The sequence below is a fragment of the Ambystoma mexicanum genome, chromosome 3p (assembly GCF_040938575.1).
Source record: "Ambystoma mexicanum isolate Mex_15411 chromosome 3p, UKY_AmexF1_1, whole genome shotgun sequence".
Classification (NCBI taxonomy): domain Eukaryota; kingdom Metazoa; phylum Chordata; class Amphibia; order Caudata; family Ambystomatidae; genus Ambystoma; species Ambystoma mexicanum.
In genome coordinates, this window is record NC_090925.1 from 742948964 (window position 1) to 742974804 (window position 25841).

The following is a 25841-nucleotide window of genomic DNA, read 5'->3' on the forward strand; positions in this document are numbered from 1 at the left end:
TGCTTCTGTCTGGGCATCCGATTCCTGAGGTCGACCTTGCATGTCCATCCATTCCATCGCTTCAGTCGGCGTCTCAAAGAAGAGGGATCTGTTCTTATGAAACACCTTTAACTTGGCGGGGTAGAGCAACATGAAGCGGTGGCCTGCTTCTCTAAGCCTCCTCTTCACTGTTCCAAAGTTCATTCGACTCCGTTGTACGAGCAGCGTATAATCCGGATACGCCGTTATATTCGCTGACTCCCTTTCTATCGTGCCTCCTTTCCGGAAAAATTCGAGAATCTTCTCGCGGTCACGATAGTTCAGGTTCTTCGCGATCAACGGCCGCGGGGGGCTCCTGGGGCCGGTCTCCTGGTCAGGGCCCTATGCGCCCTTTCGACCGCGAACCCCTGGGTCAGCTCCCCGCCTGTAATCTCCTGCAAGAGCATAGTTTCAACGAAATCCGTGGGGTTCGATCCTTCCATTCCCTCCGGAACCCCCACTATGCGAATGTTGTTGCGCCTGGCGCACCCCTCTGCCTGCTCTGTCCTCCAAATTGCCGACTCATTGCACGAGGGCATGAAGCTCCTTGGCGTGAGTATTGCACGCCTCCGTGGTCGGGGCCAACTCCTTCTCCAGTTCCCCAGTGTGCTCCGCGATCGTTCGCACATCCTGGCGCAACAGGTTCACCTCTTCTCGGACCGCTCCGATCTTAAGGTTTAGGCCCTCTTGCAGCTCTTTCATGGCCAGGCCCAGCTTCGTCTCCCAGGCCACCTTCAAGTCGGCAATTGCCACCAGCACCTCCTGGATAGTACCCGGTGGGTCCATCGCCGCCGCTGGGGTATCTTTGCTCTTGCCCCCTTCCGCGCCCGAGGGCGACCTAGCATAGGCCTCCATCGTGGGCTGTTTGATCCGGGGTCGCACCACCTTGGAGGACATCCTGCTGCGTCGGTTGGGCCCACGCGCCCAGCTGTATCCTCGGCGCTGCAGAGTACCCCACTGGGTTCACTCGCCGGCCCCTTCACAGTGAGGTTCTGCTGGACCCGGGTTCACTTTGCTAGCCCGCCACGATCCAGGGCCTCCTCAGTGGGGGCTCGCCCTTATGTTCTTGCCTTCAGCCAGAGACGCATGCGACACGTCTATCTGGTTGGGCTCGCCCACGTTCCGACCAACTTTGTCTTCCACAGCTTCACGGACCATTTATGGCCCTTTGTCCGCAGGCGGCCATCTTGGGTGCTGCCCTTCCATTGCGCGACCACCACCTTCTTCGAAGTCTAGTTCCGTGGATATGCAGTCTCGCTAGTGGGGAGGGCACTCACCATGTGCCCCCCACTTTCATGCGCCCTTGGATGCACCGTGAGCTCGAAAGTCCGCCAATAGCCATCACTTCTTCCCAGGATCAGGATCGGATCATCGGGAGCTCCTCCAAGGAACGTCCTCTCACGTAGCCATCAAGCCACGCCCCCCCCGTTATAGAATTAAACAGCTTTGCCATAGGGGTTGCCAGGTGGGTTTGATATAACTAAATCAGCTGTGAAGCCGTCCTCTCCTGGGGCCCACCTACCTTCAATCTCTGGATCGCACCTAGTACCTCTTTCCGAGTTATCTCACTATCTACGGTCTCTCTCTCTCCCCCCGTAACCCGAGAGAGGCGCCTTTCGGCCAAATACTGTCATACTTGCCCCAACCGACCCCTCCACCTCCCCTCCAATCGACCCCTCCACCCTCCCCGTATCCCGCACTCCCTCTATCCTCCTTTAAACTCTGCAGCCCCTCACCATATTCGCCAGGAGGGTCTCCACTGTGTCTCCTTTCTCATAATATCTCTGTCGGGTATATCTCATCTTCTTCGCGCCCTCCCCTATCAAGACAGTGTGGAGTTCCTGTCTCCTATGTCTCATTTCACCCAGGAGCTCCTCCCTGTCTGCGTCCGGTTGGGTCAATTGGGACCTTAGCTTTTTCAGTTCCTCTCTGAACCCACTTTCATTTAGCCCCTTTCCCTCTTCCTACGAGCCCACTGTGCAATGAGTAACCCCCTAAGAATGGCCTCCCAAACCACTGCCATACCTGTCTCACCATTATCATTGGTTCTGAAGTAGACCTGTATCTCTGTCCCCAGAAAGTCTCTGAACACCCGGTCCCTGGACAAGGAATCATGGCACCTCTATCTAAAGAATTGCTGATGCCCCGGGAGCCGCCAGTTCGCCACCACCGGCTCATGATCAGACCACGTGATCGCCTCAACCCTGGGCGCTGCCACTTCATCTTCCCGCTCTCTTGGGACCAGGAAGAGATCAATCCGCGTGTAGGTCTGATGGGGGGGGGGAGAAAAGAATGTGCATCCCCCCGGGCCCAGCCGATGCTTCCGCCAAATGTCTATCCAAAAATGTTCCCACAGGAGGTCCCGGAAGGATAAATTGTCCTTAGCTGTCACTTTAGTACCCGTTCCCTTCGCTGACCACCAGTCCAACTTGGGATCAGGCACCAGATTGAAGTCCCCCCTAAAAGTGTTGCGCCCTCCATCCATCCATCCATCATCTTAAAAACTTGATGCACGAACCCCACCTGCCCTGTGTTGGTTGCATAGAGGGTAGCAAGCATGATATGTGTGCACTCATGGACACTTTTTACACCCAGTTATCTTCCCCCAAAACCCCTCTTAACCTGGGTTCCTGTCACTCAAAAGGACTTGCCGAGCAGAATACCCAACCCTTCCTTCTTGGAGTCCCCATGGGAAGCCCAAAAGCACCTGCCTATCTCTTTACCCTTTATGAGAGATTCTGCCCCCTGTTTATAGTGGGTCTCCTGCAGAAAGAGAATCCTGAGTTTCTGATTCCGGAACATATTGCTAGTTAGAGATCTCTTGTTCTGGGGGTTCAATCCCTTCACATTCAGCTTACCTATTGCCACCTCAACCATACTCCATCCTCATCCTTCGTTGGTCACCCCTTGTATTCCCTGTGGTTTGTCTATCCTCTGTCGTGTGTGTATTTTGCAACATAAAGCTCCTTACCCCACCCCCCTTTCCCTATCCTAACCTCCCCTCCCCAACCCTCCCCCCAATCTGAGGCGTTCTTGCACACGCCCACATCGTGTTGGGCACGTCTGCATTTTCCTCGGGCCGATTCTAGGCCCTGTGATGTCCGGTTAGGGTCTGGTCCATGCCCTCTGAGCTCTGAGGTGGAACCCCCTCGACGTCCCACCAGATCCTCCGTAACACACTGTATCACCTCCTCTGCTGGCAGATGGTGCCATTCTCCCTCCCATTCAAACACAAGAGCAAAAGGGTAGCCCCAACAGTACCTCACCCCCTTCTCCTGAAGCCACCTAGTGAGGGCCCTGCACTTCTTTCGCCTCAGTAGTGTGTGGGCTGATAAGTCCTGAAAGATAAACAGGATATAGGGGGGTGGAGGGGCACTAACCCATTCGATGTGTTTAAGTTCCTTTGCAGGTAAAAGTATTTGTGATCAGTTTGTACAGTGGTTGATATAAGCAAAGTGTGTATATGTACTTCTGGTGCAAAGGGACGGAGAAAGTCTTGAGGCCACCGGAGACACAAAGAAAAGTTAAACCATGACTTGTCATATGCTGACAAGTAGTCCCAAGCTGCATATCAACAAGAAATTGAGGAAATATAACTGAACTGACCTTTGGTCCTCTTCAGAAATACTTGGAAATTGTATTCAAGCTTCATACAGTGGTGGGTGAAGTGTGTTGCTGCTGAGAAGTTCGGCAGCACGTACTGAATGGTCGAGTCCTGGGCTGGCTGCCAGATGTAGAAGCCTGCAGAATATAGCAGGCTGATACAAGTCATCCATTAGTAGTGTGTCTCGCAGGTCCAGGGACAGAAAGAGCTGTCTAGACCTAAAAAATACAGTAAAAAGCCTTAAACTAGTGTTAATGCCCATTGGGGCATGGACAGATGTACAGTAGTCACTGAGTGGACTAAAATACGCATTTGTGCCCAGGTGCCAGTCTACCCGTAATGTGTGTTCTGGTATTGTATGGGGTTTGCGTTTGTGCTCACTGTGTGATAAATACCATAGGATCCACAGCACTGGTTACACACATGCCGTGTGCCAAGCTCATACTCCTATGAGTGAGACCGATTTGAATGTTTAATTGGTACCAGTGTTCGTCACCCGTGCTGTCTGATCTCTAACTCGAGTGGATTGATTGTGGCGTTATGCAACTATGAACGTGCTGAATAGAAGCGATCATTGGATTTCGTTACGTGCGTACACGGCACGAAGCATACCGCATTGTTAATGTGGGTTTTTAAGAAAGTAATAGAAGCTTACCTAAAACAGCGATGGTCCCCGCCGAGCGCCAGTCTACTCTTTGACCGAGGCGCGCTGAGTTCCGTATTGATGTGGTTGCCAGGCAGCCGCGGTGCATGCGCACTCCGTCGCCTGGGGGCCATCTCTGTGTGGGAATATACATGTAGCCATGGTTACATGTTGTAACTAAACCCTATAGGTACCTGCAGCGCGAATCGTGCTGATGATCAAAGCCCGGTATTGGGATCTTCGTGTCCCTAGGGAGTGCAGCTTGGGACTACTAGTCAGCATATGGCAAGTCCTGAAAGATAACCACCTTGCAGTCACCATAATTCACCTCCTTCATGCGCTTTGCTTTTTTCTGGATCCTCACCTTGTCTCCGTAGTAATGCATGCGCGCTATGACTGAACGTGGGACTCGGGATCCTCCTCTGGCTTGATGCACCCTGTCTATGGTGACCCTTTCTCCTTGCCTGGATCGGAGGACCACCCCTATTATCTCCTGTATCTTTTGCTCCAGGCCCACTGGGGTCTCACCATCCAACTCTTGCAGCCCAAAAAAACAGAGGTTGTTCCCGCCTCTCCCTGTTCTCGATGTCATCAACCTTAAGGTGCAGCTCTTCCTCGCGCCTTTCCATTTCCATGAAGTGAGCATTCATTTGCGTTTCTAACAGCCCAGTGGAAGTCAGGTGGGCCTCCACACCGTCCATTCTGTCCTCCAGGGTGACCACCTTGACCGAGAGGTCTGCCAGTTTTGCCCCCATGTCTGTCACCAACCCCTGGATTTCTTCCAGGATGGTTTGTATATCACTTTTAATAGAGCCCAGTTCTGCCAGGGGTGGGAAAGGGTCCATGTCTCCAGCGGCCTCAGCCATCATTTCCCTGCACTGATAGCAGAAGCATGCCAGGGTACCCTGCCAGCTCATAGACGTCTATTAGTCATTGGTCCTGGTACCCCCGGTGGGTGGTCGGGGGTTTAAGGCGTTTGTTCCTGGTTCAGCGACCACCAATCACGAAAATCCCCCCAGGAAAGCCTGCAACGGTCAAAGTCACTCCAGGTCAATGGTATCCCTGCGCCGCCAGGATGAAGCGTTAACTCCTTAGTTAGGGTCTCTCAGCGGGGTGGCTTCTCTCCCCGCTGGTCCAGGGTCCCTGTCCCTCAGAAGGTGTCCCTCTCTGTCCCCTCAGTATCCTGGGATTGGGTCTCTGTGCACACTAATGGAAGAAGCCTGCAGCAGCATGGGATAGCACAGGGGGGGTCCCCCCAGAGGCCCAGTCTGCCTCTCCACCACCCCGGTATCCTTCCTGTCTGCGCTGCTCCCCCCAACCAGCGGAGTTGTCAAGGGTGGGGGTCACCCACCTGTCACCAGAGTGTTAGGTTCCTCCTCTGCTCACCACTTTGCCTTCACAGCAGGAGGGACTGGGAGCACCACTAAAGGACTGCAGTAACTTGCTGTCGCGAGTTTCCAAGGTCGTCCTCTCTTTGAGTGGGGCACCTTGTTTGTTTGTTTATTAAGTTGTAATACAAACAATATGATTACAGTATTTACAGTATTACTTTATGACATAATCCAGCATTCATTTTATACAATTTGAGCTAACAGATTATATACGTACGATGGAACTGGTAGCAAATATATACAAACAATATGAATACAGCATTTACAGTGTTGCTGTACAACATAATCCCGCGTTCACTTATACAATTAGAGCTAACAGATTATAAACATAAGGTAAGAATTTTCAGTATTAGATATGCAACATACTCAGTCATTGGTAAGTACATTATGCAGTGCAATCTAGTAAGTAGACTTAGAATGCATGCTGAATAGTCCCCCAGAGAACATAGTTGGTGGTCATTTTCTCTGAGCCATTTGATGGTATTGAATCTGAAGTTGTAAAAGGTTTGATCTGCCCTCAGGGAGGGGGGGAGCGAGTTCCATAACTGTGCTGCTTTTACCGGGAAGCTGATCCCCCAGCTTTAGTTAGTTTAAACCTGGGTACTGCTAAGCAGTCAGAGTTAGCGGTCCTAGTGGGTCGGCTGGAGGTTCTTCTGTTAATTCTCTCCACGAGATATCGAGGGGCGGCATTGTTGAGGCATTTGTGAGTCAATGATACCGTTTTGAGCATGATTTTGTCACTCAGAGTCAGCCATTTGTTCTGCCTTCGTGCCTGGGAGATGTGTTCTCTTCTTGCTATATATACCCTGTGTCGTTCTCAGGGCATTATTCTCTAGTATGTGGATCTTATTAATAGTCTGTTTACTGGTGCCCAAGTATAGTGAGCTACAGTAGTCCAACTTGGAGAGAATTAGTGCTCTAGCAAGTATGGTGAAGCTGTCTTTGGATAGAAATGGTTTACCTGCTCTGATCAGTTTACAGGTGTATGCTGAGGCCGAAGTCATGGCATTGACCTGTTTGGCAAAGGAGAGCGTGGAGTCTAGATAAAAGCCAAGGGTTTTTACCTCTTTAGCTACTTCGATAAGGTTGCCATCGATGTTGAAAGAAGCATATTTTGGTCCAAGTTTGTGGATGTTGAGAGCAGTCCCTAGAATGAGAAGCTCAGTTTTGTCAGCATTGAAGCATAGACCGTGGCCAGTCATCCATGCTTGTATGATGAGGTAAATTTATTCACTAAGCCAACATCCTCGTTGTAGTTCCCGGTAAGTGGTATTAGGATCTGGGTATCATCTGCATAGTTAGTGTAGGTGATACCCAGACTGTCCAGATCCTCGAATAAAGGCTTAGTAAATATATTGTACATTGTGGGAAAAACGCAGGAACCCTGCGGCACTCCACATGTCATGGGAATAAGGTTGGCTGCCGCAGAAGGCGAGAAGACTCTCATAGTCCTGTTACTCAAAAATGATTGAATCCAAACTATGGCATCCTGAGTGAAGTGTGCCGCTGAGTCAAGGTGATTGCATAGTACTTCATGGTCCACCAAATCGAAGGCAGCCGAAAGGTCAAGGAGGAGCAGCAAGGCTGATTTCCCTTTGTCCCTAAGATCGTCGATCTGGGTTTTAAGATCTATTAATGCTGTTTCAGTGCCGTGTTGGGGCCTGAAACCAGATTGTCGGGAACCCAGAAGCTGATTGGACTCTAAGTAGTCCTGTATTTGCAAGTAGGCCACTCGGTCTAATATTTTAAGTACAAAGGGCACTGTTGTAATGGGCCTGTAGTTTGTCGGTATGGATGGGTCTTGTGATGTAGAGGTAGGACCCATGATTGTTTTAAATTACTGGGGATAGTACCTGATGAGAAGGAGGCATTCATTAGTTTAGTTATGAACAGTGAGAGGTCTCTTGTCGCATCTTTGATGATTTGGGCTGCACAAATGGCTCCCTGACAGTTAGATGGTTTTAGTGAGAGGATGATCTTTTCAACCTCTAGGATAGACTTTTGTGAAGCTAAATCGATGAGAAGGTTTGGTAGTATGCGTAGGAGTGATGGCTGGTGTGTCTAGTTTAGGAATGTTTTTTTTGTTCTAGTAATCATATTCTGAAGAAGGGTAATTTTGTTAGTTAAGGCCTTCTGTATGTTGGAGCACCAAAGTTTGTCCTTCAAACAATTGTCTGTGGGGGGAATAGGGGCTTCCATCTCTTTTAAAATTACAAAAAGTTCCTTAGTACTAGAGTTTGCTTGGAGGATCCTATTGTTATACGATTCTTGTTTGGTGTGAATTATTTCTTTTTTATATTGAGCTGAGATGTTGATGAGGTTGGTCTTGTTTTCCTCATTAGGCAGATATCTCCAGGTGACTTCACATTTTCTTTTTTCAGCTCTCAAGGTTTTGAGGTGTGGGGAAAACCAAGAGTTCAAATGAGCTTTGTGTTTGCTTCTCCTCATTTTTAATGAGGCAATCATGTCTAAAGCTTTGGACATGGTGTTAAATTTGTCTACTAGTGTCCCTGGGTCGCTAAAGTCAGGCAGTGAGTTCAGGAGGGGTGTTAGGAGGGGTATAAGTTTGTCCGCCTTGATGTTCTTTTTATTCCTAGTCAGGGTAGGGGGAGCTAGTGGGATGTTTTTGGGTGTGAGATTTTTGACTGCAAGGCTGAAGGACAGTAGGTAGTGGTCGGTCCTTAGTTGGGGAGTTATGGAGGTGATTGAGGCATTACAGTTGAGTTCTGCCACCCAATCTAGCTTTCTGCCTTTGTTATGTGTTGGCAGGGTCACCCTTTGGATGAAGCCAAATTCGGTGAGCGCATTGGAAATAGTTGTGGTTTGTTGGTCACTAGGGTTGTTGAAGCCTAGATTGAGATCTGCCAGTAGGAGTATTTGAGAGGTCGTCTTCATGTTGTCTGACAATATTATCGAGATATCCTCCTCAAGTGCACCGATGGGACCTGGAAGTCTGTAGATGAGATGGATGGTCAACGTTTGGGAGTCAGAGATGGGAAGTTTAGCTGTGAGTAAATCACCTGATTTGACATCTAGTGCAGGGGCTAGTCTTATGGCTAAATTGGATTTTGCTATACGGGCTATTCCGCCTCCTCTAGAGTCAGTTCTATAAACTCTGAGTAAGGTATCATTATCTGGGACTGCAAGCATGAGGACAGGGCCAATGGCTGCGTGAAGCCAAGACTCTGTTATGGCTAAAAAGTCATAGTTTTCGGCCCTTATTACGTCGGCTATCTCGATAGCATATGCCACAAGGGATCTGGCATTGATTAATCCGCCTTTTATGTCTGGGAGGTTATTACTAGGCGAGGGGTTAATAGGTTTACACTGGCTAGTTACTTTGGCATGCCCAAATTGGCATGAAGGTTCACACAGAGGTTGTTTTTTGTGGAGATGCAGCGCTTCAAGGTTGCGCCTCCCAGGAGGGAGCGGGATAGGGCACACACACGCAAACTGCCCGCCGCGACCTCACGACGAGGCGGGTGCCTTCCCGATTTCTGTTTTGTTCTGTCCTTGCCGGGATGAGGCCGGTCCACCTCTGATAACCTGGGTCTGGGCTCGCACCAACCCCGGTAGCAGTCCCTACACTACAGCCTCACTTTGCAGCCGCCACAAGACTCCACAGTGCCAGCAAGGCCTGTCGGCTTAGAGGTCTGCCCCAGTCAGCTTTGTCGGGCCGGTGCGCATCGAGCACGGGGGCTCTGGATAATCACTGCACGTTCCCACAGTCAGGGGAGTCAGTTTGGAGGGTATTCACCATATCTTTGCACATACGCCTAGGCAGGGGGCGGAGCACAGCACCCAGGCAGCCATTTTGCCTGCGCCCCCTGGTGGCCTCTGGACCATGGATTTTGATAGTGACGACAAGCCCATAGTTAGTCATAGTTCGTCATAACCTGGGCATTTGTCCATTTGCTATGCCATATGCATCACCAATATCTCATTCTTGCAAGCCCCTTTTTCCTTCCCCTCCAGTAAGGTGCTGCATGAGACATTTTCCTTTTGTTTGGCATAACAAGGCCGCAGATTTATTTTCACATATATACAACCACAGCAAACAGATATTGAAAATAGCTCCAAAGGTGTGGCGACTGCTCCCCATCCTGCTTCCCCCTTTTTTCCATGTCCATCGTAGGCTCAACTCCCCCAAGACCTTTGAGTCTGAGAACCGCCTGCCCCTGCAGGTATTTGCGGACTGGGGGAGCGCCGTTTGCTGGGGGGAAGCTGAGCCCTCATTGCTACTGCCAGACACCCCCGCCGTTTAGGCTCCCAGGAGGCGCTGTCCAGAACGAGCGAAGCCCCTTCCGGTTTAGCAATGGCTCATTCGGAGTCTGTCTCCTATCATTGGTCGCCACAACACCGCTCCGACGTCCTGCGACAACGACGTCCCGGCTCTGCCGTCGCTGCTCCTCTTGTAGGGTGGGTGGGTGGGTGGGAAAACGAAATCCTCTCCTGGTCAGCAGGCGCCCGGTTGCTGGAAGAGCTGCAAGTGCTCCTGTGCCGGGCGCCTGCTGCTTATGAATCCCTTGCTCCTCCCCTTTCCATTGTTGGCCCTTCGCGGGCTTTTGGCGCGCTTGGCGCTTCTTTTGGACTCTTCCTGCCCTCTCCCCTGCCCCCGAGGGGGGGAGGGAAGAGAGAGCGGAAGGAGGAAGGCCCCTGCCCCGGTTATCGGGGTGCCTCCTCCATTTTCCTTTGGCTTTTCCGTCGTCACCTTCATAACCTGGGCATTTGTCCATTTGCTATGCCATATGCATCACCAATATCTCATTCTTGCAAGCCCCTTTTTCCTTCCCCTCCAGTAAGGTGCTGCATGAGACATTTTCCTTTTGTTTGGCATAACAAGGCCGCAGATTTATTTTCACATATATACAAGCACAGCAAACAGATATTGAAAATAGCTCCAAAGGTGTGGCGACTGCTCCCCATCCTGCTTCCCCCTTTTTTCCATGTCCATCGTAGGCTCAACTCCCCCAAGACCTTTGAGTCTGAGAACCGCCTGCCCCTGCAGGTATTTGCGGACTGGGGGAGCGCCGTTTGCTGGGGGGAAGCTGAGCCCTCATTGCTACTGCCAGACACCCCCGCCGTTTAGGCTCCCAGGAGGCGCTGTCCAGAACGAGCGAAGCCCCTTCCGGTTTAGCAATGGCTCATTCGGAGTCTGTCTCTTATCATTGGTCGCCACAACACCGCCACGCCAAAGGTGGGTTACCGCCCACCGTGGCTCCCCCTTTTCCTCTTTAGTAGCTCTAGAAGTTCTGTGTACCCCATCTCCTTTGGAGACACAACTCTCTCAACCCTCCATGCCTGATACCCACCTGCCCCTGCAGGTGTTTTGGGCTGAGAGAGCGCAATTTGTTCGAGGAAGCGGAGCCCTCGTTGCCACCACCCGACGCCCCTGCCGTTTTAGGCTCCCAAGAGGCGCTGGTCCGACTCCGTTCCTTGCCCAACCATCTCCTTCGTTGACACAACTCTCTCAACCCTCTGTGCCTGATACCCCTTTGCCCCTGCAGGTGTTTTGGGCTGAGAGAGCGCCCTTTGTTCGAGGAAGCGGAGCCCTCGTTGCCATCACCAGACGCCCCTGCCGTTTTAGGCTCCCAAGAGGCGCTGGTCCGACTCCGTTCCTTGCCTTGTCCAACCATCTCCTTCGTAGACACCACTTTCTCAACCCTCTGCGCCTGATACCCCCCTGCTCCGGCAGGTGTTTGTGGGCTGAGAGAGCGCCCTTTGTTCGAGGAAGCGGAGCCCTCGTTGCCACCACCAGACGCCCCTGCCGTTTTAGGATCCCAAGAGGCGCTGGTCCGACTCCGTTCCTTGCCCAACCATCTCCTGCGTAGACACAACTCTCTCAACCCTCCGTGCCTGATACCTCCCTGCCCCTGCAGGTGTTTTCGGGCTGAGAGAAAGCCATTTTGCTCGAGGAAGCGGAGCCCTCGTTGCCACCACCAGACGCCCCTGCCGTTTTTAGGCTCCCAAGAGGCGCTGGTCCGACTCCCAAGTAGTGGAGTCTATACATGAAGCTACTGTACCTACTGACTTGTCTTTTGGCTCAAAACTTATCCCACCTTTTGCCACATACTACTGGTGTTATATTGATTCCACCGAACTGACCCACGTGCGCAAGCCCCCATAAATTGCGTTGTGTATTAGTAACTTTCGTGGCCACTTCTGCAGCCCAATGGTTAGCCTGAGCCCTCTCCCCCGCATCAATGCCCTTGCAACTACCAGGCCCTGCAGTGATAAGGTACCCCACCATGACCCAACCTGGACAATCTGCTTTGTAGGGTATGCCCTCCTGTGCATTGGCCTTGGTGGATCAGCCACTGACCTGAGTGCCCCAACGACCTTCACCCCTTGGCCAATTCAGATATGTCCCATCCCATGCCCACTAGAATCTGCCCAGATAGGGTTGCCTACAAGGGTATCCATCTACCTCCGTGCCCTTATTGCCTCCCCGGCCTATTCTCCCATCCTCTCCTAACCTGCTTTATATCATTTGGAACGTTGGTAGGAGGATAGGTTTTTTCTAATGCGCTTAATACCCCGAGGTTTTCCAGCGCTAGCATGGGATCAAACCTATGTTGCTCTGTGTCGTCTTGCTTCCAAGGCCAGCCTGCTCCTCCTGAGCTATCCTCACCTCTACGCTTTGTACATCCCCTGATTAGCCCTATTCACTTAGGTACACTCACTCTTATGTCCTCCAAATTTGCAATGCCTTGCCACTCCCGACCAACCACCTTTGTGTGCTGGAAATTCCCTTAAACGCCTGCTGCACCACAAAGTTGTCTACCGCAACGTCTCTTCACGGGCCACCAAGTGAGTTTCGTAATAGAGTCCCTCACTGCAAACCCCTACCAGTTACTTGCGAATTCAGCTGACCCATTTGAACACTCTGTAGCCCCTGTGTCACCTCTGTGGCTGCTACCACAAAACACAAACAAATGCCGTCACCCACGTGGCTGATAACTAATCCACTGTTACTGCACATAACTACAATTAGCTAAACTACCTAATCGTTTTTCACCTCCAGCCACCCGAGCAGCACCTGCGGTACCAAATAACAGCGCGACGTGATATCATGTCCCCACCAAGGACTTGTTTGTCCCCTTTTCCCACATTGTGTGTCCAAGCGCTTTTACCCTCGCCATAATTCCAGATACTTTTGCTAACTTTACATTGACCGCCATTGGGGCGTCTTGTCCTTCCAACCGCCCCAAACCCGTACCACTAGCTGCTTTATTGGAGCTCTACTGGTGGCTAGCCCTATCTTTCCCAAGAGTACAGCTGTCACCTGCAATGAAAGCCTTAAACCCCACTCCTCTACAGAAACAGCAGCTGTACCACCAACCCCTGCCCCATGTGGCAGTTGCGATAGCACCGCACCAGAGATATGATCCTTCCAGAACGCTCCGCCCAGGTACACTGTGGCCCAATCAAAAGCTTTAACCCTCCCATTTGCAGCTGCACGGGAAAGTGCTGCGGTTTAAAAACAGTCACTATCTAGTGGTATTTCCGCCGCCGAAATTACACATGTTAGTCCCCCGGCTGAAGCCTTCCATACTTTCCCTGGCCGCACACCATCGCCTCGCTGCTAGTGGGTCGCTCAGCCTGGCCAAAATAAAAGCGACACATGAGACAAGTTGGAACTTGGCTGTAAACAAGGAATATTCCCTTGATGACACATGCAGCGCCCCATACTTTCCCTGGCCGCACAACATCACCTCGCTGCTAGTGGGTCGCTCAGCCTGGCCAAAATAAAAGCGACACATAAAACAAGTTGGAACCTGGCTGTAAACCTGGAATATTCCCTTGATGACACATGCCGCGCCCCTCCCCTCTTGTAACTGTGGTAAATTAATCCACTTTCGAAAACCGGCCCTTGACTCACAGCGCCCCACACCGTGTACTTTCACAAGCAATAACTCCCTAAGCAAAGGCATCCTGTCTGGAGTTTTCCGCCCTGCAATCAAGAAATAGCAGTAGAAAACCAAACGCTGGGTCGACCAGAGAAATTCCATAGTCGAACAATAGGACCAAGAAAACACAAGTCCTACTATACTGCAGATGCCTCTTGATACAACTGTACATTTGCCTGATTTGCCCCTTGAGTTTACCCCATCCACCACATCGTTAATGCCCCATGAGCTAACTAACCCCTTATTAGTGACATACCCTACAAAAAGGGGGGACCTCTACCTCGCCTGTGCCCCCCAGGGGCAATTTTGGCTAAAGGTGGATGGCCGTGCAACCCGCTCGCGTCTACCTCATTATTGGGTTATCCTGAATAATGTGAACACTCCGGGCCCCTGCAATGAAGTGCAATCCTCGCCCTGACCTGTACCGCATACTCCCTAAAAGCAGAATCGCATTGTCAAACTCGTGACGCCCATAACCGTTCATGCGACCATAAACCAGTTGACACTCATACTACCATCGGCACCACCGCAACTGAAGAATAGATGCATCGCTTTCTAGCACACATAGGTATTTCTCTTTTGGGATGCGTAAACAGTGCTTGTTGAAGCCCTCGCAGACCCTAAGCCATCGGAGCCGACAAAAGGTTAACATAAACCATCTGCCTGATCAGCGTGTTGTGTACACCCCGAACCCAACTGCAACATTCCCCACATGTGTGACCTGGGTGGGCATACGATCCATACACCTAGCCCGACAACCCCAGGTGCAATATGTAAAACAAAACGCACGCTCTGCTGCAGCTCATATTATTGCAACTAAATCAGACATTTCTAGCCATTTTCCTTACCGAGAATGCTCCCACAACGGCTACTCTAACGCAGCTTCACACACTTGGGATGTTGAACATGAACACCCTGCTGCCACCCCAGCATGCTGCTTCTGTGCTCGCAAGTGGCTTGAGGGCGAAGCGCTTTCGGAGCAGGGTGCCCGACTCACCGTCACATAATCAGGCCAGTCGATATGTGGGGCCCGATACCAGATTCTACTGCTTCTACCCCCAATAATACCGTCTTAACACATACCGCACAAGTTATCCCTCACTTTCCTGATTGCACCATCCCTTATCTTGCCGGCAAAGCCCATATAGCCAGCCATCCCATTACCCGCGAATTACATAAAACTGTAGCGTCTTGTCATTTCCAGTAGCAGTGGTTCTACAGGACAGTTTTACAAAGCGTTTGTGACTGAGTCGATGTTCCCTGTGCAACATGTTCTTTGCTATTACGCCTAGTCCACTTATAAATAATTTGCCCTCGCTGCGCTTAACCTCTCCTGCCCTTGGTTACCCCTATACTCCCGCCACTTCGGGCAATTCGCGGCATTACGCCGCACTCCTCTGATAAGGGCACCACGCGGCGCGGGGGCGCATTGTGCTCAGAGAGCATGACACCCCTTCAATAAGCAGCGCCTCGCCAAGCAGCACATCTAAGACCATGAATAATAAATGTTCGTCTACGTTTTAACTGCAGAGGCTGCTGTCCCTTTTATCAACCAACTTTCCTCGCATATCTAGGAATCCGCGATGAACTCATACTGGTAAGAAGCATTTATAGGCTCGGTTTCAAACCATGTCAGTCGTTCAACACTAGCTCCTAACTGCCCATTACTGACGCTATAACCAGATCCCTCTCTGTTCCTGTGGATCAGTTTTTCATGCGACACGCCTCTTCCTTAATGGCACTAAATTACAGAGGCGCTCCCAGACCGATAGCCACGGCATTAACCCCATATGCGCCCGCCACCGCTTCAACTGCTCTTAAAACCTTATGCCCCTGCTGCAGCTCCTATAACCTTGACCGCCGACCCCCGCTACTTCGAAAACGGAAACCCCCGCCTATATGACCCGTAGCACTACCGGCACCTGGGCTGTGACCGAGCAGCCCAAAGGGGTGACTCAGGCCGAGCCCCACCCGGCTCCTTACCCGACGCATACTCCTTGCTGGAACGCAATCCGCTCCTCCACTTGAAATCGTCACGACCCCGGAACTCTTCATCTTTCTGGGTCGGGAAACACACCTCAGCAGCCTCAGCAGCCACAGCATCACAGGATCACGGCATCACGAACGAAATCCTCTCCTGGTCAGCAGGCGCCCGGTTGCTGGAAGAGCTGCAAGTGCTCCTGTGCCGGGCGCCTGCTGCTTATGAATCCCTTGCTCCTCCCCTTTCCATTGTTGGCCCTTCGCGGGCTTTTGGCGCGCTTGGCGCTTCTTTTGGACTCTTCCTGCCCTCTCCCCTGCCCCCGAGGGGGAGAGGGAAGAGAGAGCGGAAGGAGGAAGGCCCCTGCCCCGGTTATCGGGGTGCCTCCTCCATTTTCCTTTGGCTTTTCCGTCGTCACCTTCAGAAACATGCAGTTTGTCACATGCACAGGCCAGAATGAAGTCCAACACAGGGAAAGTGTCCAGACCACTGACATTTTGAAGGTCGCAAGCCAGATCAAAAGAGTCAGACTCCTGGCTGTAGAATTCCTCTGAGAAGTCCTCGGCCTCTCATAAATTCAAGCTCTCCTGCGCATAAGAGATGGCTCTCTCTCATCAAAGATCAGATGCGTTTTGGTAACAATTGAGCCTTCTGAGCTAGTGTAAACGCAAGATGCAGGTGCTGGCAGGCAGTGAGCCTGAAGCAGAGGAAGCCAACACTGGAACTTCGGTACTCAAAGGTAGAGCTGTCTATTGTTGGAGGGGAGCAGTCTTGAGTGTAAGGACAGAGCCAGCAGACATGCGTTTGTGGTGCCAGACCAGTGCCAGCAGGCATAGGTTTGCAGTCTGAAGAAGTGGTTATGCCGGCTTGTCCAAGCACAGTGGACCCTTGCCCCATCACAGGTGCCAGGACTGAATTTGTCTTGTCAAGGCCTGCTGCTTGAATTCTGCCCACGGCTCCGGTTTAGAAAAGCATGCAGGAATGGCAAATTCAAAGGTAGCGATTCTTCAAACCAATCTTCGTCATCCCTGGAACAAGAATGTCTTACTGTAGGATGTGGATGAAGAGCAGTGTCCAGACGGTTGCCTTGGTGAATAAGACCTCTTCTTGTGCTTCTTCTTTCCTTTCACCTTCAGGTGAACTGTATTCCTTCCAATTTCTGTCCTTCCTCAAGCAGAGTTCAAATTCCGGCACCTCTGAGGATGGAGACTTCTTGAAAGTGGGCTCCGAAGCAGGAGACTTGGAGGGAGTGTGTTTTTCAGATTTTGTGGAGGAAGGTGTGCAGCTCAATGGCATGTTTCCAGACTGCCTTTCGATGCATTGTCTGTCAGGAACCACAGTCCTCCTTATTGTGGTCCGCCACAAGGAAACAGACCATTTGGCGGGGTGTGACAAACATCTGTCCGGAGCAGCCTCTAGTGTAAACTGTAGATGCATTAGCGCAGGTGCATTGACCCACTGAGCTAACCATATTGCCTATTATTAACAGCTAAGACTAATAGCTTATTCGAAGAGTGTACTAAATGCTAATAAACAGTACTTTATAGATGGTTTAGTAATGCTTTAGCAGCGCCTAGATATCAAGCATAGTGAGATATATTAAACATGCATGCCTCTAAGGGGTGGAATATTATATAATCATGCGCAAGTGCAAAACCTGCTGAGCTAACTACATTGTGCACAAGTGCATAGCTTGCAAAGGCAGGAGAGAGGACTGAGCTTAGTAGCTAATAGAGGCATGTATAGAGTACTTGCAGACCTGCAGTATTAAAGCATTATAGCGCCTAGATGGCCAGTCCTGTAATACTATGATCCGAACTAGCAGAGTGGGGGCATGTAATGCTTGCTCACTAGGGGTTAATTGCAATGTATATTCTTCAGCTTCCCCTGGAATATTTTTCTTTCACAATCGTGGCTCTGCCATTCTTCGTAAACAGGCCCTCATTCGCATGAGAAAAGCAGCTTGACCCGAGCACTTCTGATAAGAGACATACGAGAGAGCTTGCAGCTGGGCTCCCTGTTGGAAGGGGTAGGAATGCCTTGGATCGTTACTGAATGGGGTTTTTCCACCAGCACAAACGGGTTTCGCACTGAAGAAAGGTTCTAGAAGATTGCGTCATTCTGATTGACAGCCCAATTGTATAAGAATCATGCCCACATGAATCGCCAGGGACTCTCCCGTGGGCTTGTGCTGAGCTTGTACAGGTGCCCGGGTGTTGATTTGCCCCTAAGCAGCATTCCTTGCCACGTTCTCACTTAAAGGCTGGGAGCAGGAGGGTGCAGTGTCTGACCAGAGAGATGACATTCTGGGAAGAGAGGCCGGTCGTTAAGCTGAGCGGGGTCCTAAACGTTGGCTAAAAGAAACGTGAGACTGTGTTCTAAATATCTGTGATTTATAACTTGCATTTTCTTCCCATTTTACTAAAATTGTTGTCTGTTTATTTTATTTGCTTATTGTTAAATAATTGCTACGTTTTTATGCTTAAAGTGTTATCTCTCTAGCATGAGTTCATGGCTGTAGCGCAAAGTCGAACCTGGGAACGGAGTGTTTTATGATAAGTGGGCTGGCCACAGAAGTGTGTTTACCCCCCTTCCTAAGACACAGCCCCTACAGGGTTTGAATTCCACTGTGGGGTTCGGCATGATGTAGTAAGAATTTTGAAAAAGCAACTAGCATTACTAAGCAGCATACTGAGTGCACAGAAAAAGGAACTGAGATCATGTTGGACAAATTGCGCCATATATGCTGTCCCTGACGTAGTGTCCGGTGTCACGGGCCCTCATTGTAGTGGACCAGAGCCGTATGGCACTCCCTGTCAGATACAAAGGTTTCTGGATGCAGCTGGCGCTAGAAGGTATATAACTAAGATGAGGAATCTATGTAAGGATGGAATCCATTAGTGGCTGGTAAGAGAAGAAGGAGGATTTGAAATCACGGATCTCCCCTGGAGGGTCTGCAGGTATCTTACTACCACTGGGAACAGATATCACTGTTGTGAGGACTAAAAGACATCAAAGACATGCAGTACTGCCAGCTTTCATTAGAAAACGCAAAAAGTACAGGGGGGGGGGAGAGAGGAAGAGAAGTAGAAACATGCTTGGTGACACGAGATCTAGATGGCAAAATTGTTCTTCTTTTCCTTTGCGCAGAAAGCATTAATTGAATTGCTGACTTTAAAGGAAAGGGACAAGTGCTTCCCTGTCATGCCTACTCTTGAGCTAGAGAGTGCCCCAATGTTGAAATCTGTATGAATTAATCATGTTTCCAAGCAGTAATAAGAACATAGAGACAAACAGACAACCAGAATAAAGGGATGTTCTTCACTGAGTTCTTCAGGCCCAGGCCTAGGCAGCTAGGCAGACAGGCATTATGGCGAACGCGATCTCCTTTCCAAGACAACCCTGTGAAGGAAAGAATTGCAAGAGGTTGCAAAGAACTACAACAACACGCAATCCAGGCAACAGTGATGTACTTAGCATGGCTTAAGAGTGACTCATGGTGGCAAGATGTTTATGTTTTTTACAAGTGGATGATGCAGCACAGGAATGCCTGGAATATGAGGGGAAAAGAGGCTCACTTTGAAGAAAAATTAGATATGTCACTTTTTACCCCTAGAGTGTGCTGAAAATAAGAGCTTGGCGACTCTCTGGTTTACTGGCTCTCTGGAAGCTCAGCAACTATAATGCTTGAATAGGGAAATGGGTAGGACTGGCTGTTGTGGAGCTTGAAATTCAGTCTGACTTTTTTGTAGATCCTCTATCCTGAACCGTCCATCCTCCTCTCCCACCATCTGGACCCTAGCTACAATGCTGGACTAAGGGTGCCGGGTGCTTAACATAGGAGGTGTTATTATGAGAACACATTAATACATTTTGTCATTTTTGGCCCTTTTCTTTGTTATCTAAGTGATTTGATATTTAATGTATTGTCACCTGCTTCTTTGATCAATTCAGTAAAATACTGGCCGTTATCGTTCTAACATATCTTAAAGGTCAATATCGGCTGGTAATTCATAGGTTCACTTATGTCCTCCTGCTTAAATATCGGAATTACCACTGATAACTTCCAGAACTTGTAGGTCCCTGTGAATTATTAATGGTCACTGAAAAGGCTAAACGTATAGGTAACTGTCTTACTTTGAACTGGAAAGGCATATTTGTATTAGATGGAATTAGAGGTATGCGCGGTATAAGAACAGTATCTAAATTCCATCGATTACATGGGCCTCTATGATGTGTCTTTGTAGATGCGTAATTGTCAACCTTGTTCCATTGCAGAGTCCCCGTGATGGCAAAAGATTACATAGTAGCATTTGTCCTACAGCGTTTTGCTCTTTAGAGACTGAAACATTGAGCCGGCGGTAATTAACTGTTCATTGACACTGGAACCGTGGTGCCCTGCATGAAGAGAAGTGGGCGTGGAAAGAAGTAACCTGAAATTATTCTGAATGTGTACTTTGCCATTTGGACAGCAGAGGGCAATCTAACAATAACAAATTGCATCAGCTGTTTGTTAAAATGATAGCTGTTGTTGAAGTCGAAGGGCACGCAGGGGTGTACTTCGCCATTTGGACAGCAGAGGGCAACCTAACACTTAGAAATTGCATCAGCTGAGTACAGAACCATAACTAAGCGTTTTATATATAGAGATAGATGGTAAACAAACAAAAAGTGATCACTGAATTAAATACAGGGCTAACCTTTGTAACCACCTGTGACTTCCCCTGTTACAGCATTGCTGTCTTTTCATGGACACCATCAGAAAGTCTGCTGAATTACAAATAGACCAGGGCATCCGTGGGGCTCAAACTTAGCAAGATTGGAGACAATGCATGTAGAAATTGGCTAAGAGTTTAGGTTCTATTGGTATGGGAGGAATTACAAAGAGAAATGCTACAACAGGCCGTGTAACACAATATTCTGGGAGCATTACCAAGGATGTGCCTAGGAGTATAGAGAAGCAGCTGAAATTCTGGCACAGATGGACCTACCTTTTGACTGATGCATTCATGTCCAAAACGTCCCCCCAGGAGCTATTGCCAAGAACATCAAATAGGAATGATAGCACATCCTGCAGGATGAAAGGACAATTGGTATTAACAGGCTAAATGATGCTCAGCAAAACTGCCTCTGTGCACTACTCTGTGATGCTTGGTGTGTGTATGTGTGAACTTTGTGACTGTGCCAGTCAGTCTGTGCCTGCTTAATGACCACCTGTGTAAACGTGTTCTGTGAGCCAAAGTGGCTGACACCTCCTACACTAACCTGTCTGAAATCCCTTTGCTCTCCATTAGGTCAGGGTGATCCCAAGACACACAGGGTATGTCTACTTCTGTACTCACCTGGTATACTCATCTACAGCTTCATAATGCTGAGTATTTCCATGCTCACCTGGTGACAGATTCCTGCTGCACTCACCCTGTTTGCCTCGTTACTTTAATTAGACTGGGTGGCTTCCCAAATACTTAGCAGTAGCCTCAGAATGTACACAACAGTATCTATGCCTCCATACCTCCATTGGGATTAGGCTAGAGGGTTCTGGGAAGAACAGGTTCATCACTGAAACTGTACTCACCCAGGCATATTTGCCTGGCCACCTCCATTAGGCATGATGAATCACTTCGCCCATACCCGAGTGCCTCTGTAGATTGCAATAATCCTGGGGCTCCCTGGATGATTAGTCCCTGACTCACATTGCACTCACATGGATGCAAGCGTCTGTACCTCCATTATGCTGGGTGTTTCCAGGATGCCTTGGCCCGACTTGCTGTCCACTCATCATATGCCTTTGCATCTTCATTAGGCCTGGAGATGCCTATGAGCCCTATGCCTGGCTCACCAAGCACTCATCTGGGTGTATCTCTATCTTCAATAACCTGAGTGACTTCAAGGGTGCCTAGTGGAATACTCCCAATGTACAAACCTGTGTCCCCGATTTAAAGATGGGATGGGCAATGTTGCAGGTTAGGCTGTGTATTGTGGCCTGAATGGCAGCACCCTGCTCCCCCAGCATGTCACAGGTCACACTGGTCTGCAATGGAGAAGAGAAAAGAAGGCTGAGTATGTAAGTGAAGAAACCAAAGGAACATACAGAGACAGATCATTTGCCCTTGCAACAGTACACTGCCTATTTTTCTTTAGAAGTTATCAGAAACCCTACAGTATCTGAACAGGTCTGTAAAATCCGTTTTAAAAGCAGTGGGGAGAGAGCTGGTCATTTGGGGAGGGGAATCTTGGAAAGGAGGTGAATAATGATGATTCTGGATAGAAATGATCTATAAATAGTATGTATTAAGCTAATCTAAACTATGATGGTTTTACTCAAGGATGAATTTTAATGTAATATATTTGATCCATGTACATAACGTTATTTTTGTATACAGATTTTAATAAACCAGATACAAAAAAAAAATGAAAAAATACGTTTTCATCTACAAACACAAAATAGAGCTTTTGACAATATGGATGCGTATGACAACGATATACTTGCTCGCAAAAGTGTGTGATAGTGACCCAAATGTACAAATCTGCGATGCTACTTGTGTAAAATGTGGTAAATCAACAGGCGATGACAAGACCTGGCATGAACATATTTGTTGGCAAACTGTTTTGTTTGCAATATGTAACATGTGGTATGCCACAGTAATGCCACAGATACCTGGAGTGCTGTCATACCAACTAATGGAGTACTCTATTGTTTCATTCTGAGAGTTTTATGTAGAGCTAACACGATGCATTAGAGCATCTTCTGAGCACTTTGAAATAGATGATGCGCTGCAGGACAGAAAACCCCAATCATCATGTTGTACAGGCAGACTAGCTGCATGTTCCTGGGAACATTCTCAACTGGGGTGATCTTCAATGTTTAAGGTCCCCACTGAGGCCCTTATCTGAATACATCGGTATGAACTGTTGTTTACAGATGTTAATTCTGTTTCAATATTGACTGTTTTTGGGCATAGTTCCAGTAAATGCAACACGTATGTTGGATGGGAGCATAGCTTGACCTGCGACCAATACAGATGTGAGGTCTAAGTGCTAATGGATAGCTGCAGCATCATTCTTGGAAAACAAATTACTTGCCTTGGGTAATGTTCTTTCTGATGGATATGATCCAACAAGATCCACATCCATCAAATCTATCACTGTTCCGCCCAAGCAATGCGTCAACCAGCATCGGCTACCCAGATGCCGGTTTCGGTTGCTACTTTGGGACCGTCGCCAATATATGACATTGCAGAGGGGGGACACGAGATACCCAGAATATATGAGCTGATGATGTCCAAGGTGGGGAAGGAAGTGGCACAACTGAGACGGGACTGGGAAGAGGAAGTGGGAGCCCCAATGAGTGATGGGATGTGGGAACGAGCCCAAGGGTACCACAAAAAAGTGTTGAGGAATGCAAGACTGCAACAGATACAACTGTACGTGACCCACAGGGCGTATGTGACGCCCCAGAGAATAGCCAAATTTAAAAATGTAAGACGACAAGCATGGCCCAAATGTGATGAAGAAAATGCCGGAATGGTGCATATGTTCTGGTCATGCCCAGTCATTGAGCGTTTTTGGGGTGAGGTCGCGCACAGGTTAGCTGAAAAAGGAATCAAGATTGTGGTAGACACGGTGTGGGCCTGTTTGATGGGAGGGTTTCCCAGACCATGTAAACTCAAGCATGTGAGTAAATTAAAGGATCTAGCGTATGCACTTGCAAAGAGGAGAATTGCTATGGGGTGGAAGGCATGCCAGAGACCACGAATAGAAGTATGGTGGAAAGATCTACAGAAATGGGCCGAAGCGGAAACTGCAGTATGGCAAGATGCAAGTAATGTCGGGGGGGAGGAAGAGGCTGAGACCCTGTTGCCTGGAAACAATTAATAGCAGAGTAATTTGGGTTAATACGACACCCAACGGAAATCATGGAGGAGGAATCCTTATTACTAGATGCAGAAACAGAACACGAAAGGGAGTAGGCTCGAAAGGGGAGGAGGGAAGGGGAGAAGCAATGGACATGTTGAATCGATGTATGTTTACAATGTTATTGTACACACTGCAAGTTTGGTTTGTATTGTTTGTTGAAATAAAATTAATAAAATTATTTAAAAAATAAAATTAAAAAAAGGTGGGGAGGGAAGGGGGCGGTGGAGCTGGTCTGGGGTGTAATTTTTGTGGGGAGGTGCAGATGATGGGGTAGTGACTTTGTGGTTGTGTTTTGAGCGTCAGAGCGCACCTCTGGCTTGGGATTTGGATGTAGTGTGGTGTAAGAGAAAGGGGCTTGTGGGGTGCTCTCAGTGGATGACGGGGCAGAGAGGGGGCGTACGGAGGGGGAGGAAGTGTGGAAGTGTGTGAGAGCGGGATATGGGTGGGGCAGTTCATGGTGCGCCAGATAGTTCCTCTGGTGTGAGAGTTGGAGGGGGTGTGGTGCAAGGAGGATGGGTGTGGAGAGTAAGAGTGTGGGAGGGTTTAATGTCCAGTATCGAGATAGAGAATTGCTGTGGTTCGAGAATGACGGTGCTAGTTTGGCAGCGGAGGACCAGGCACAGTGCTTATTGGCTTGACAGAGTGTGCCTTTCGTTTGTGGATAGGGATGCGTGTGTTGAGTGTCTGTGTGCGCGGGTGCTGCTCTGGGTGAGAGGGGTCAGAGATAAGGGGGAGGAGAGGTGGTCTTGTTCACCGCTGTGTTCCCATCGGATTGCAATCGGCAGTCATGATCATGTGAGGGAGCATTGCGGCAAGAAGGAGTATTCAAGTAAGTGTAAGTGGCTGCATGTGGGGAATGCTTAGGTCAGGGGTATCTGGGTGGAATGGGCACCCAGGTCAAGTAACTGTGCTAACACTTAGCTTTGAGACAGTGGTGAATGCGATAGCACCCCGACCCTGGACACCTGGACAGAGGGAGTGAGCGCCCAAGATTGAGCATAGCAGCAGATGCAGCAACACCTAGATTTGAGACAGTAGTAAATGCAATACCACCTAGACTTGAGTACCTGGACAGAGGGAGAAAATGCCCAAGATGGGCACAGTGGCAAATGCAATAACCCCTAGTATGGGGCTGTAGTAAAAGGGATAACACCTAGATTTGGGACACCTGGACGGAGGGAGATAGCACCCAAAACGGGGGCTCAGTATCAAATTAAGTAGCACCTAGATTTGAGACAGCAGTAAATGCAATAACATCTAGAATTTGAGACACTAGCAAATGCGATAACACCTAGATTTGGGACACCTGCCGGTACCCCTAGATTTGAGACAGTAGTAAATGCAATAACACCTAGATTTGAGAAAGTAGTAAATGCAATAACACTTAGATTTTGGACACATGCAGTAACCCCTAGATTTGAGACAGTAGTAAATGCAATAGCACCTAGACTAGAGACAGTAGTAAATACAGTAACTCCTAGATTTGGAAACCCTGGTTAGAGCGAGAAAGAGCCTAAAAATGGGGCACAGTGGTAAATGCAACAACACCTACATTTGGAACACCTGGATAGTGGGAGGAGGTGCTCAAAAAGGGGGCACAGTAGTAAATGCAGTAGCGCCTAGATTGAGACAATAGTAAGTGTACTAACGCCTAGATATTGCAACAATATGGCTATCTGGCATAATCAGGCTAAATATGAGATATGGCTATCTGCAGGATATAGCTGACTAATAAAGTATAGTGAGGACTAGGGAGATGGCTAAGTGAGATGGAAGGGAAATGGCTTAGGCCTTGGACAGGCAGGGAGATGGCTTAGGCCTGGGACAGGCCAACATGCGAATGAGAAAAACGGGCTATTAGACAGTGTGATCGATTGGATAATAAGATGGGTCGGACAGTCTAAATGGGGGACAGTAATTACTGGCCACCCTGTCTAGACCTTGCCTACCTTGTCAGTCGCTGCTGGCTGACAGCCACAGGCTAACACGGGCCAACACGGCCAGGAGCTGCTCCCTTCAGGAGCTGCCCTTTGCCTTGGGGCCCTTAGCCGAGGGGCTGCCCTGAGGAAATGTCCTAAGTAGGCCTAGGATCCAAGGGGGAGGATGGGGCGCAACAAGAGGCGGGAGCAAACTAAACTAGGAAGCAGCAACTGGGACAAACACAGAACGCACAACGCTTGCACAAGAAAATTAAACACCAAAAATGCTACAATCAAAAATAGCCTGCAAAGGTGGTCAGAGAAGCACACAAATGTCTCACCTCGCTGCCTTGAAAGCTAAAGAGGCGATGCCAACGTATCAGCGAAGGACTAGGTCCTTGCCCAGGCTGGAAAACATTTAGCCAATGGGATGAGGGGGCGGGATAAGAGGCAGGAGCAAC

The 25841-nt window shown here is 49.2% G+C and overlaps 1 protein-coding gene across 4 annotated transcripts in view; it reads right to left on the bottom strand.

Moving 5' to 3' along the window:
* ITGAL (integrin subunit alpha L) overlaps positions 1-25841 on the bottom strand; it is a 1445000-nt gene that overhangs the window by 157773 nt on the left and 1261386 nt on the right. For all 4 annotated transcript variants that reach the window (XM_069651639.1, XM_069651640.1, XM_069651642.1 and 1 more), the window contains 2 exons: positions 21468-21575; positions 20536-20615 (listed from right to left, as the gene is read on the bottom strand). In XM_069651639.1, the coding sequence (XP_069507740.1) occupies positions 20536-20615; positions 21468-21575 (188 nt within the window). The remainder of the gene's footprint in view (positions 1-20535; positions 20616-21467; positions 21576-25841) is intronic.